Genomic DNA, 13,708 nt, shown 5'->3' on the forward strand with positions numbered 1-13,708 from the left:
TGTAAATTATGTAAACGAATCTGGTATTTGTTCTAACAGCAACAAATTCTAGTTAGTGCGCGAAACTTTGTGTTTTAAGTTAAATTTTATTTTACATGGTTTTTAATACAAAACATCTGTACAAATTGTCGGTTTTGGGTTTATCACAGTAAAAACTAAAGATTTTGTTGTAGAAATAGAAATAAACTAAGCAAAATGTAAGTTACGCCTAAATAAAAAGCTGAAGCTCAACTGATTAGTTTTTCTTTTTCTTCTTTTCAGGTTGAGCTAAACCTTGGGATTCCTGATATTGACGCACAATCTGTTCCTGGACTTCAGGTAAGCAAGGCGAATAACGTGAGTACTCCATGGTGAACTCACCCTTTCCTTGGGTGCTGGAGCTGTTTATATAAAAAACATAAGTTTAAGAAAGGGCTTGTTATTTAATGTTTGAGAACTTACCGCAATTCGCTGGCGTAGCCAAACATATCGTTGAGCGGTACCTCAGCATAGACAGTGAACCAACCCTCTGTGCCTTCAGTGCCTGTGATGATGCCGTGACGTTTGCTTAGGTGTCCCATGACAGCGCCTTGGAATTCCTCAGGCGCCGTAACCTCTACCAGCATAATAGGCTCAAGGATTTGCCAGGAGCCCTGCTGGAAGACTTCCTTGATGGCACCATGAGCAGCCAACATAAAGGCCAGCTCGCTAGAGTCCACAATATGATGACCACCATCCTTCAGACGGAAACGTATGCCAGAGAGTTTGTGGCCGGAGAGCATGCCACGTTCCGCCATCTCGCGGTAGCCCTTCTCCACGCCGGGCACGAACTGTTTTGGCACATTGGTGCCCACAGTTTCATCCGCAAACTCAAGCAGCGTATTCTGTTGCGGAGGCAGCGGCTCCATAAGTCCAATGATGCGCGCATACTGACCCGAACCGCCAGACTGCTTCTTGTGTAGATAATCAAACTCACAAGGACCCACAAGCGTTTCACGGAAAGCTACCTTGGGTTTGCCCAAGGTAACGGGACAGCCATATTCACGCTCCATGCGCTGTGCATAAATCTCCAGATGCAGCTCACCCATGCCAGAGACGAGAGTTTCCTTAACATCGTTATCAAAGTAAAAGTGGAAAGTGGGATCTTCCTTTGTAAAGCGAGCAATGGCTTTCGAAAAGTTGTCACGATCCTTGGAATTGTTGGGCTTAATGGCCATGGACACTACAGGTTCTGGCACAAATATGGACTCCATTGCCAGATTATTCTTTGGATTGGTGGTGAAAGTATCACCTGATGCGCAGTCGACGCCAAAGAGGGCAAATATATCACCCGCATAGACTTCATTAACATCCTCCATTTGATTGGAATGCAGACGCACCAGTCGAGCAATGCGCACCTTTTTGTTGGTGCGTGCATTGAATATATTGTCGCCTTTACGCAGGACGCCCTGATAGCAACGCAGATATGTTAACTGACCAAAGCGACCAGCTTCCAGTTTAAAGGCCAAGCCAACAAAGGGATCTTTGCCATCGCGTGCGGGATTCAGAACTATCTGCTGACGCTCCTCGCCAGAGTGTTCTATGAAAGCCAAATTCTCCACCTCGCCAGGATGTGGCAGATAATCAATCACTGCATCCAGCAGCGGCTGCACGCCTTTGTTCTTAAGCGCTGTGCCCACGAGCACGGGCGTAAAGGTGCGCTTAATGCAGCTGCGTCTCAGCGCTGCCTTGATATCCGACTCTGTTATGGCCTTCTCCTCCAGAAATAGTTCACCCAGTGTGTCGTCCGCATTGCATAAATGTTCTATAAGCTCCTGTCGACGTTCTTGGCTTTCCACGCGCATATCTTTTGGTATTTCGTCTAATCTCAGGTCCATGCCATGTTCACCTAAAAACAAATAGAAAATTTATGAATTTGCAAATCGCTTTAAAATATTTGCTTACCTTCAAAGTAAATAGCGCGCTCCTGCACTAAATCAACTAGACCCTTGCAATTGCTCTCCACACCAATTGGCAACTGTATAAATGCAGCATTGTGATTCATCTTGGAACGCATTTGACTCAACACGCGATAGGGATTCGAGCCTAAGCGATCCAGTTTGTTAATGAAAGCTAGACAAGGCACATTATAACGTTTCATTTGTCTGTTTACGGTAAGCGTCTGGCTCTGCACGCCGCCCACGGCACAGAGCACCAAGACGGCACCATCGAGCACACGCAGCGCACGCTCCACTTCCACCGTAAAGTCCACGTGACCAGGAGTATCGATTATATTGACATTCGTATCCTTCCAGAGCGTATAAGTGGCAGCAGACTGTATGGTAATACCACGTTGTCGTTCCAGCTCCATGCTGTCCATCGTTGCACCCACATTATCCTTGCCGCGCACCTCGTGCATCTCCGCTATGCGCCCCGTATAGAAAAGTATGCGTTCTGTTAACGTTGTCTTGCCACTGTCAATATGCGCTGAGATGCCTATATTCCTAATCTTCTCTATAGGCTTCAGCTCTGCATACTTGGCATGCGAGCTATAGCCGCACTGCAGCTGCAAATTAATTAAATTCAAATTACATAATGCACTGAATTCTTGTACCGCAACAAAAAGACATTGGCAACGTTTAAAACTCACCTGCTGCATGGTTTTTAGGGCGCCGAGACGCCGCGGCATGTTGCCATTTAGCAAACGTGTTATTAGCGACATGTTATTGCCTTTTTAATTAATAAATTTAAGTTTCTTGCTAAAAACACGCGCTCCAGGTGCCGCAATGCAAAACAGCTGACGCTGACTAGTGTTGTAAAACAGTAACAGTAGCTATTTTGTAGTATTTATTTTGGTATTTATGTGAATTGCGCATTTAGCCAAAGCATTGCCGCCAGTTTACAGTTATCGAGCTTTCTGTTTTGCGCGCGCGTGAAGTGAACAAAAATAAAGAAAAACAAACGTTTATATGTAATAAACAACGACTGTATTTATATATTTCTTGTTTAATTGTGTTCTGTGTGCTTGATATGTTGACGCTGCGCTGCTTGGCAAACTATTAGTACATATATGGAATGTTTTTGTGCCCATAGACACGTGTTGGACATTTTTGTTTTGTCAAAGTGGCGACAAAGATAGGATTACATACACATCTATATTTAAATACATTTAATATAATTGATATAAGGTTTTGCAATTAAATCATTGACTCAAACGGATGTTTCTGTTGAAGTAAGATATCCGCGCCACAATTGCTTCGACGTATCAAATTTTGTGTTCTGAAAGTATGAAATGTATGCATTATTTAGAAGTCTTAAGGATGCTTAACTATGAGAGAGAGAGAGAGAGAGGGCTAGAGTGGATAAACACACATACAAAAATAACAGTTAGGCGAGCAAACTATGTATGTATGTGTTTAGACAGCAAGACGATGCAGATGATTGTTTGATTGATTGATTGATTGACTGACTGATTGATGAAAGCAGGCATATGTATTTATACCAAGTGCTAAACGTTTAAGTATGTACAGTGCCATTAAAACACACTCAGTAAATACAATCTAGTTACTAGGGAGGAGATCACACATTAAGAAGAGATACGAAAATACATACAGATATTTAATTCTTGCTTTTTATTCAATATTTATGCGTATATTTAATATGTGTGTAATGTATGTGTTTCTTTTCTTTATAGAACTTAGCATTAATTGCATAAATTATAATACATTTTATTCAACAGTTTACAGTTTTAGTTTTATATGACGGCTTCAACGCTAATTTTCCACTTTTCGCACCACAAGAGATCACAGCTTACAAACAAACCCCAAGCCAAAGCTAGAACTAAAAATTACTACAAATATTTATTTTTTTTATATTTATTTGAAATTGACAATGACTTTCTGTTTTTGTTGTGCATTTGTTTATATCAAAATTTCGTTTGGTTTAAAAAAGTGTATACTTAGTTTATATCTGCCAACTAGCCCTTGAGCCCTCTTATAGAAAATAATACTTTTTATATAAACTGGTACCTGAGCTCCCCATCAAAAACGTACAGAACCAAAAACTTTTACTTTGCTATTTAAATATCATTTTGTTTTTTTGGGTAGGTTCATCTAAAACTTTTTAGCCAACTACTACGATTAGTTATATATATTTATGTTATATATGTATAGTGTATATGTATGCTCGATCGATATAAACAGGGATTGTAGGGCTTTAAAAATAATATTTGTCAAAATATCGCATTAAAAATTTGTAGAAGTTGTGTTTTGAAAAAAATGCAAGTTTTGAACATTTTTCAAATAATTTTTGACAATTTTTTGTTAGTTTTTAAATGCTTGCAGTAAATTCGAAACTCCCTTTACTTTCTGGAATAAGGGTATGTGAGAATCCCTGTTTTTTATGTTAATGCTATTCAAACTGCCCACAAAATGCTAAATGTAACTACTACAACAACATTTTTTTTTTCTTGCTCTTTGTCTTTTGTGCATTTGTGGTGGGTTAGTGGGGGGTGGTGCCTGCTGCTAGTTCCACTTTAGACCGGTGTTATGCTGGCTGGGGTTTGTGCATTAACAGCGGCACCTTCTAGCTTAGCTGCGGCCTCCTTGCAATTGCTGGGCGTTGTCATCAGTGTGCTGCCGGACTTTTGGCTAGTGGCTTCATTATATTCATCCGCCTCATGCATGGGCGATAGGCGTGGCGAGAGCGCAGCATTGGCAGCGGCACTGCATTTAGTAATCGCAGCGACGTATGTAAAATGAATGATAGTTTTGTTTTATATATACAATTTTAGCTTAGATTTAGCTACGCCTACAACTTAAAGCTAACTTCAGATAATTGTAGCATTCATATTGTTCACTGAACTTACTGATTGCCATTGATCTGACGCACTTTAACAGTAACCGGCACGATTAGCTGCTGCTCAGTTAGTCCATCCTTATTCAGTTGTTGCCACACTGCAGTGCGATTGACTTCCGGTGGCTTTGCAGTGTTGCCATTGCCGGTTAACGGTATATGTATAGTTGTTGCAGCACCTGCTGTAGTATTTTTTGTAGTGTAGGCTCCGCTTGCTGGTGGCTGATGATGATTATCCTTCAATATAAGACATGCTTAGGTATTTTTTTGTGTTTGAGCAACGACTCTCACAGTTAACAAAGTGTTGATATAAGAAAGAGAGAAAGAAAGAGCAATAATCATATACATAAGAGCGCACTAGCGTGTGTCTCTGTGTGTGTGTGTGAGAGAGAGCATAAGCTACAGTGTGTGCTAAGTGCTGCCAATTTGTATATTTTGTTGTTGTTTTTGTTGCCAATTTTTTTTTGTTTCGTTTTTATTTGTTTTGTTGTGTGCCAAGCTTTTAATTTACATAATTTTGTTGTTTTTTTTTCGAATGTAGCTAAACTTGCATTACGTTGCTTGTTAGTTACTTGTACTAAATTTTTGTTTTTATAAAAATTATTTAACATTTAATACATTTACAAACGCATACTACTTAAACTAATATTTTATTTAAATATATATGTATGTGTAAATATCGGTGAATTTGTTTATGTTATATAAACTTAAATACAATTTAGTTATAGCATAGAGTTGTTTTTTTAAGGAAAAGTAGAGCGGAGAAAATTGTTGGAACTAGCATATAGTACAAGATGGCGTCATGAGCATATAGGTACAGTTGCGCTTGAGCATTATAAAGTTTTCAACACAATTGTAAAATATTTATAGTTAAATGCAAAAAAGAGTAAAAATATTTTTTTGCATGCTACAAGAAAAATGAGCAAATCATTAAGACATAAAACATTTACAAAAATACTGTTAAGAAAAAACACATTATTAAATTATAAGATAACATAGTTAGATAAGTATATGCATATATATATATATATATATAAGTTTAAGATATGCACTTTTTTACAACAAAATGCAAAAAGAATCTCTAAGAATAATTTCTTAATTTTTCAAAAAATAGAATACAAGCAAATGAGTAGAGTAATTGGAGCTAAATATGGTGGTGAAGTGCAGCACTGCAAACGCAAACGAAATGGGCAGCACTAATCCGCATTTGTTTAACTCCCGACTCAGTGTATTGTGTGGTGTGGTAGGTTTCTTGTCATCGTGTTGAGTATGCGTGTGGTGTGTTGTGTGTGGTGTTTCTACTTTTTGAGCAAACTACTTTGTGCCTCAATATCCTTCTCATTTGCATTTGTGGTATTGCACTTGATTAGAGCAACAGCATTAGAGCTGCCGTTGCCTTCTAAGCCACCAATATGTTTGCCATTGGGCTTACGCTTACGGCCACCGCCCATAAAGCGTGGTAAATATTTTTGACGAAAGCCCACCTCAGCGTCCAATTGATGCAAATCATCTGCTGCGGCACGCTTCGTCATCTCTGGCATTATATCATCGAGTATTTTCAATTCACGTCGCGTAAACACAAAGTCCAATGATTTGCGTATGCCTATCATGACCACCAACATGAGTGGAAATAATATAGAAGTCAGTGAGAAACTCTTAATGAGCCACAATACAATCAAACAGGCAAGCTGTATGATAGTAAACAGATGTACGCGTTTAATGGGTACCTAAGAAAAGAGGAAGAATAAAAAGGGATTTGAAAATGATAAATTATTGTCTCGAATTCATGTCTCTACGTCTGCCTCCCCTTTTGTGCTTTAACTTACCTGCCGCAGGAACATGTAGTCCGGTTGATATTTCGCTGGCATAAACATAATCAGTATGCGATCGAAGAACTGCAGACCCTTGAGCGAGGCCACGCCCATATATAAAAATACACCAAATAGCACTGGCATTGGTATATTTCCGAGCAGCGGTGTCAATAGCACAGACACACCAATGGTTAGGAATATCAAGATATGTGTCACACGCTGCTCGCGCACACCCAAGAACTGTGGCTTCTCGCCAGGGGCACTGCACTCCGATTCCAGCTTCAATGAATTCACATGATTAATGCTCAGCACAGTAGCAGCCACAAACCTGTTAAATAAGCAAGTTATTTTTTCGCTTGGGTAACGCTTTAAAGCAAAATACACTTACCAAGGTAGTCCCATGATACTGCAAATGGCAATCAAGCCTGAGAGTACAAACAAATCCAAATGATAGCCACAGCCCTTCTTCAATTTGTTCTCCTTGCGATTAACAATAACTGCTGTAATCTGTTGATCCATAAAGATGAGTATAGTGCCCAACATGGCAGGAAATACAGCTATGATGGGTGTCCACCAGGGATTCTTTTCTGAGAATGGAGGTATCAACCAGCCACGTGTATCCAGCGTGGGTTTCAATTCATGTGGCACCTCCAGCTTTTGTGTGGGCACATTAAGCGAGTAGTCGAAGAAGGTCATAGCAAAGATGGCAATCAGTACGCTAAAGTCGCTTATGTACTGACGCACAATCGAGGGAAAGAAGAGCGCGTTCTTGAATTCCTTAAGTACAGTGGAGCAAATGAAAGTGCCGGCACATAGCACAACGGACATCAGGAAGACATTCTCGGTGGGTGGTTTGTTGCAAGCGGAGCCAACTAGTACGCCATTGTGGGACTAAATACAAATATAGAATATTCAAGTAGGTATATCTTAGTTTTCTACTATAACGACTTACCCCACATGAATCCCACTTATACTGAGCAAACTCCAAGAACGTTGCATTGCTATACGGTGGCGGGGTACAGACACAATTATACGTCCCTTGATTAACCGGAAAGGTAGTGCCAATGACGACAACATTCTCTATAGCCTTGTAGATAAAGATGATGGCAATAAGTGTAGCGAAATTCTCTTCGGTAAAGCGTGTTATATAGCAGACCAGGGCGCTGGCATCGATGGCGACCAGCACGAAACAAATGAGGGCAACCCACATGCCGATCCAGAAACGGAATGTCATATAATCCCAGCCTTGAGATTTCGAGAACTCATAGACAATTGATTCAAATACCAACACTGGACCGGTGGAGCCCAAAATTGTTAACGGTTGACCGGAAAAGAAGCCATAGCCCATGCCGCAAACAAAACCAGATACCAAAGATTCCATAGCTGCCATATGCTTGCCCGTAGCGGCCGACAATAGACCACCAAAGGTGATAATAGGCGACAGGCAGGCAAAGTATAAAAAGATCCAAGAGGCAACGCATTGCATAGAGAGTGCTTCGCGGAAATCGCTCCAATACCAGGGTGCCTTGCGTTTAATATCGTTCATCAAACCGCCAAAGAGACGACCACTGCGCGAGAGTCCGGACTCCTCACGCAAACGTTGCTCCTCTTCCTCCTCGTCGATCTCCTCCTTGGGCAGCTCGGGCGGCCGCTTGCGCACCTCTTGTGAGGGTATAGCCGCTGGCGGTTCGATGCGTATAGTGGGATCCCATTCACCGGGCGGTAATACTGTCACAGCATCCAAAAACTCATCCACGCCGGCAAGCAAATGATCGCGCTTGCGTGCGCGATAAGCGACCTCGTGGAAAATCTCATCCGACATTAGCGTAGCCATGGCGCGTCCAATTTCATGGAAGTTGCTCTGACTGCCAGGTGGCCCAAGCAAAATGAAAATAAATCTATAAAAAGCAAAAGAGATTAAAGATGGAAATTCCAAAAGGATATAAGATTTGTATGCTTACCTTGTGGGCACTGGCACCTCGGTTAGATCGCCCATAACGGCCGCTGTGCTCAGGCGTATGAAGCAGGAGAGTGTGCGCTCCAAAAAGTCCACCTCACCCACTAGAATGTTGCTTGCCTCTGCTCCGGGTGGTATCTTACGCATAAAGTGCGTATTGCCCTTGTGTTGTTGCTCCGCCAATTCGGTGCCGCTTGTCTGCCTGGCCATGGATTGACTGCTGGGACTCTTGACCATATCCTCTATGATCATGGGCATTTTTTTGTTTTTGGAATTTGATTTTTTCTCTGCATTAGTCAACGTATTTTGTACGGGTGTACGGGTTTTTGTTTTTTTTTTTTTTGGTTGGTTGGTTGGTTGCAGGCGTGCAAGAGTTTTTACGTGTGGTGGTTCGGATATATATTTATATAGAGAATTACAGGCATAACAACAGCGAACGACAACAGTAACATAAAAATAAAGTTTTGTATAAAATCAAGTATACGAAAAAAAAAGTGCCAGAAGACTTAGTTAAAAAAATTTGTCATAATACAGAGCACTTAAAATAAAATGAAAATGAACAAAATGTGGGTGCGTATTTGTGATCAAAAGCATGCACTATATTACTTTTGGTTCCGCTAAAAGTTGAAATAAATATAAAAAACCTACGACTGCCAATTTGCTTTGGGAGAAGCGCATGCAAATTTTCCTAAACTTTGAGGTTATAAGAGAAACGAACGATAACGATAACGATAACTATTATTGGTTGCTTGCTAGGTTGTTGGTAGTTGTAGTTTTGTTGGTTTACCAAGCGTTCTGTTGCTGGGCTTGCCGGGTACCGTTAGAAAACGTCCCATTCCCATTGCCATGTTGCCATTGGTATTGCCAGGCGGTCCTGGTTCGCTGGCGGTTAATGAGAGCGGCGTAGTGGCCAACAAAGCGTTGCCCGACTGTTCTTCAACTGTAAATTTGTTGCATTTGTTGTGGTTGGCAAATATTTTTGGACAAAAAATTAAATATAAAAAACTCAAAGGCAGCCTTAAATATCTCGCTTGGTGTCTGAATGTTGCCAGACTGTTTTCCAATATAGTTTTATGATGAAAGACATACGCGCTTGTGCTTGTGGCAGCTTTTAAAAATCAAACAAATATATATAATGTTGATTTGTGGGGATAATAGGTAATAGAGTTGCGAGACTGCAAAATAAAATACGCCTAAGTGGAACCTGTGACTTTATCTGTTGTGACAAGAGTTTATAAATTGAAAGAGTAGAAATAGTATTTTTACTTTTTGGTAGAGAGCTAAGTTGAAAGATAGAGAGAGCTTAGAGAATTTCGATAACTAGAGTTACGAGCGTGCTATTAAAAACCATATATATAGTATATAGATTATATTTTTTTTAGAAGTAAAGAGCGCACTATTAAAAGCATATTACTTGGCATGGTAGCAGTTCCTTGTTGACTAGCCAAAACATGTGTAGGCGAGGCGCCCGCATGAAACCAGGTGGTAACGCCAATAGCACCCATGTCAGCTTATAAAGTGGGTATAGATATGTTTATAAGATAAACCTATAGCTAACTAACAGGGTCGTTAAAGGTGGCAATGATGAATGGAGAATGCATGAGAGCGTGACATGAGCTATGAGCTTGGTTAATTGATTAGGTGCAACTTTGTTGGCGGTGCTTAAAAGCAGCTTTGTGGGCTTGGTGTTGGTTCTTGGTTGTCAGTTGGCTATACCTGTGGGAACAGCGAGATAACAACCACGCTGATCCTTACTGGGCACATAGATAGTTGTCGTCATTGGTGTTTGGCATCCAAGCGGCGAGCTAGCAGCTGCACCATTCATTCATTTTATATTATTTAGTTAAATGCATTTTGTTAAGTAAACTTATGTAGATGCATGAGTTTCAAACGAGATGAGCTTAGGTTACCTTAAGTGACTAATTAATGGCGTAGCACTTACTTTTGGATGAAGACTGATTACGCATATCCGCCAGCGATCTTATGATAGGCAGCCGCGTTCGCTTGGCATACTCATGCTGATGGCGATGCCGACGCAGCAGCGCATCCTTTACCTTATCCTTAACACCTGGGGGCAGCTGACCGCTGCTTACCATTTGATCGCAAACCAAATCAGCTACCAGCTCCAGATTATGCGCCTCCATGTCCAGCATAACGCTGCCACTGACCAGCAAACGACGCAGCTCAAATATCGAAGCCAACGATAGCGTTGCTACATGTGGCTTGGACCAGCGATTGCCGCCCTCTTCGACATCCTCCTCGAACTTAATCCAGCGCGCGGTTTCCTTCCACTCAATCTCGCCGCCCTCATTCACCAGCATGCCCATCTCGCTGAACAGCGGATGCGACACGTGCGTGCCATCGTCCACATCCTCGCCTAATATAAACTGTACGCGTTGTGCGGGCGGCGTAACTAAGTTTTGGTTAGAAGAGCAAGAGCAAGAAATAATTAGTTCAATAAACGTTTATGTGGCACTCAAGGCTGCGAGTCGAGTTAAGACGAGACGAGCGTCGTGGCCTTTAACCCACTTAAATGGGGCAGCATAATTTGTTCAGCTGCCCAGTGGGAAATTGTCTAAGAACATATGCTTAGTTAGTTAGAAGCTTAGTTGCAATGATTTTTATCACTTGATGATGGTTTTTATGCGTGAAAGAAATGTTTGTTAATATTATTTTAAATAGCTGGAATTTATTTTCTATAATTTATACGCTTGATTTTTTGCAGCTCAACTGTTAACTTCAATATTTTATAGCTTTGAAACTCATTATAAAAAATATTTTTTTTTATTATTTTTTGCTTAATTTTGCACTGCACTTTTTGTCATTTGCTCAGCTTGTTTGAAACTTTCCGTTTCGGTGATTTTTTTTACGTTGGCTAAAAAAAAACACAAACATTACCTGTTTGGCATTAAAAAATTTGTTGTGTCTGGGCTATGACATCATAAATACTTCGAGTTGAAATGTTCTGTTTCAAAAAAACAACAACTTGGCTAATTAAAAAGTAGCGTAAAATATGGCCTAATGTTGTTTTGTTTTTAGGCATTTATTATTACGTTCTAAGAAATTTTGTGACTAGAAAATTGTTCTATATTTATTTGAACTATCATTGCTTGAACTAACATTTTTTTAATACACATACTTGACTAAGACTGTCTTCAAAATGTTTTTAAAATATTCTTTGCTTAATATTACAAGTAGCTTATTTTATTTATTTATGCTCATACCTATTTACTATTATTCTCAGACTTACTATTATTATTTATTTATTCTCATAATTTTTTACAACATTCTAGTTGACAATTGCTTGCTATGTAAAATGAAGCTTTGATCCTTTATCTCTACCATAATTTAATGCATCATTAAAATGCTAATTTATTTAATTTCTTCAACGAACGCTTCATCATCCTAGCACAACGGACAGCTTCAACTGATTGAAGGCTGTCATTTGTGCACGTTGATTATAATTTGTGAATTTCGCAGGGACACTAGCGCAGGATCTCATCATATCCTGTAATTTGTTAGCAATCACGTTGATTACCCGCATGCCACACTCGCTCATCCTCTCTTTCTATCTCATGCACCCACCTGGACGCTCAACTTCCTGTTGCTTGTCGCTAATGCTGTTGCGGCCAGAGCCAAGGCCAGCGGCGGCGGCGGCAGCAGCAGCGACCGCAGTGCCAGTGCCGGCGCTGCTATGATGATGCTTGCGTCGACGCGTCGAATGGCGTCGTCCTCCAGGCACATGCACGCCCACATAGACTGTGTGTGCGCGATGTCCTTTATGTTTGCGTATGCGTATTAAAAATATTTGAAAAAATTTGTTTAGTTAAACGGCTTAACGCTCAATTAACGAAACCAAAAAAAAAGAAAAAAAAAACTCATTAAACTGCCCTTCTGCGCTCTTTGTTGTAATTGCGCATACGCCGCGTTTGACGCATTGCTTGCTTAATTGCAGCTTAATGTGCCAGCTAATTTCTTAGGTAACTTTTGTGCTATGACAATTTTCATTTCAACTTTTGTCGCTTTCGTCAGCTGACTAATTGTGATATCATCTGTGGCTTTGCTTTGCTCTCTGTCTATATCTCAGCTTGATCATAATTTAAATTAATTATAAGTTGGCTTTTAATTCGTAAAGCGACAAGGTTTCTGGCACTGAATATTGTAGGCGTTGCGTTTTACAAGCGACTGTTAATGTATTTAATTTACAATTTATCTGCGTCTACAGTGTTGATTAACTAATTGAAAAAGTTCGTGTGATTGTGTGAGAATGCAACAGAAAAATGTGTGTAGCATGTGTGAAATGTTAATTGTATTAGTAAAGCAAACTTAAACATTAAAATAATAATAAATATACATACAAAAATATAAAAGATACAATTAAAATATTTATTATAATGCTAAATTTAATATTTAAGCTCATAAACATTTTTTAAATATTTATTATGATGTTCCAATTTATAATTTAAGCCCATAAATAAAAACTGCACAACTGTTGCGGCTATAAAACTTAAACATTAAAATAATAATAAATATACATACAAAAATATTAAAGATACAATTTAAATATTTATTATAATGCTAAATTCAATATTCAAGCTCATAAACATTTTTTAAATATTTATTATGACGTTCCAATTTAAAATTTAAGTTCATAAATAAAAACTCCACAAGTGTTACGGCTATAAATCAATAATTTGAACAAGTATTGCCCATAAAATAAATAATTACGTTAATTAAATTATCATAATAATAGCCAAATAAAATATAAATTCATCTAAATTCATTGCAAGTTTGTTGCTTTATTGTTTGCCCAACTCACACTTTTAGCTATATATGTGTATATAAAGAAATTATTCACTAACAAATTTATGCTTAGCACGTTGGCTTTTAGCCAACGCACGTTTGCAGGCTCACAAGGCGGCTTAGTTTAATTAACACTTTCATATACACATATTTTCAATGGAAATAATTGTATGCAAAGTTGTGAAAATATTGCAAAGCAAACATTAAATGCTTAGAGACTGTAAAGTTAACACTTTGAGCAACTTGCATTTAAAAGTATTTTCTAAACAAATAATAATCATAACAAAGCAATAAATATTGCATATACGATTCATCAATAGCTATT

General features: G+C 39.3%; 2 protein-coding genes and 1 long non-coding RNA gene across 19 annotated transcripts in view; 1 reads left to right on the forward strand and 2 right to left on the reverse strand.

The window, feature by feature from the left end:
• Positions 1 to 2,750, reverse strand: LOC108607434 (elongation factor G, mitochondrial). The gene is made up of 4 exons (XM_017998265.1): positions 2,609 to 2,750; positions 1,924 to 2,524; positions 442 to 1,867; positions 1 to 380 (listed from the first exon to the last, which is right to left on the reverse strand). The coding sequence occupies exons 1-4, from the start codon at positions 2,678 to 2,680 to the stop codon at positions 236 to 238; spliced, it is 2,244 nt and encodes a 747-aa protein (XP_017853754.1). The 5' UTR covers positions 2,681 to 2,750; the 3' UTR covers positions 1 to 235.
• LOC108607438 overlaps positions 262 to 13,708 on the forward strand; it is a 25,206-nt gene continuing 11,759 nt past the window's right edge. Inside the window, exon 1 of the long non-coding RNA XR_001915502.2 lies at positions 262 to 318. This is a non-coding gene — a long non-coding RNA (uncharacterized LOC108607438). The remainder of the gene's footprint in view (positions 319 to 13,708) is intronic.
• The window catches only part of LOC108607432 (sodium bicarbonate cotransporter 3), a 26,552-nt gene continuing 15,790 nt past the window's right edge, over positions 2,947 to 13,708 (reverse strand). For 2 of the 17 annotated variants that reach the window (XM_017998250.2, XM_017998248.2), the window contains exons 3-12: positions 12,166 to 12,357; positions 10,523 to 10,993; positions 9,368 to 9,520; positions 8,585 to 8,822; positions 7,576 to 8,521; positions 7,012 to 7,514; positions 6,639 to 6,951; positions 6,297 to 6,539; positions 4,826 to 5,049; positions 4,254 to 4,682 (exon numbers count right to left, since the gene is read on the reverse strand). In XM_017998250.2, coding sequence (XP_017853739.1) covers positions 4,493 to 4,682; positions 4,826 to 5,049; positions 6,297 to 6,539; positions 6,639 to 6,951; positions 7,012 to 7,514; positions 7,576 to 8,521; positions 8,585 to 8,822; positions 9,368 to 9,520; positions 10,523 to 10,993; positions 12,166 to 12,357 — 3,473 coding nt within the window. In that variant the 3' untranslated portion in view covers positions 4,254 to 4,492. Of the gene's footprint in view, positions 3,238 to 4,253; positions 4,683 to 4,825; positions 5,050 to 5,905; positions 6,540 to 6,638; positions 6,952 to 7,011; positions 7,515 to 7,575; positions 8,522 to 8,584; positions 8,868 to 9,367; positions 9,521 to 9,994; positions 10,272 to 10,296; positions 10,393 to 10,522; positions 10,994 to 12,165; positions 12,358 to 13,708 lie in introns of those variants that run through there. The other 15 variants (XM_017998252.1, XM_017998249.2, XM_017998255.1 and 12 more) reach the window with 15 other exon arrangements.

The sequence above is a fragment of the Drosophila busckii genome, chromosome 2L (genome assembly GCF_011750605.1).
Source record: "Drosophila busckii strain San Diego stock center, stock number 13000-0081.31 chromosome 2L, ASM1175060v1, whole genome shotgun sequence".
Classification (NCBI taxonomy): domain Eukaryota; kingdom Metazoa; phylum Arthropoda; class Insecta; order Diptera; family Drosophilidae; genus Drosophila; species Drosophila busckii.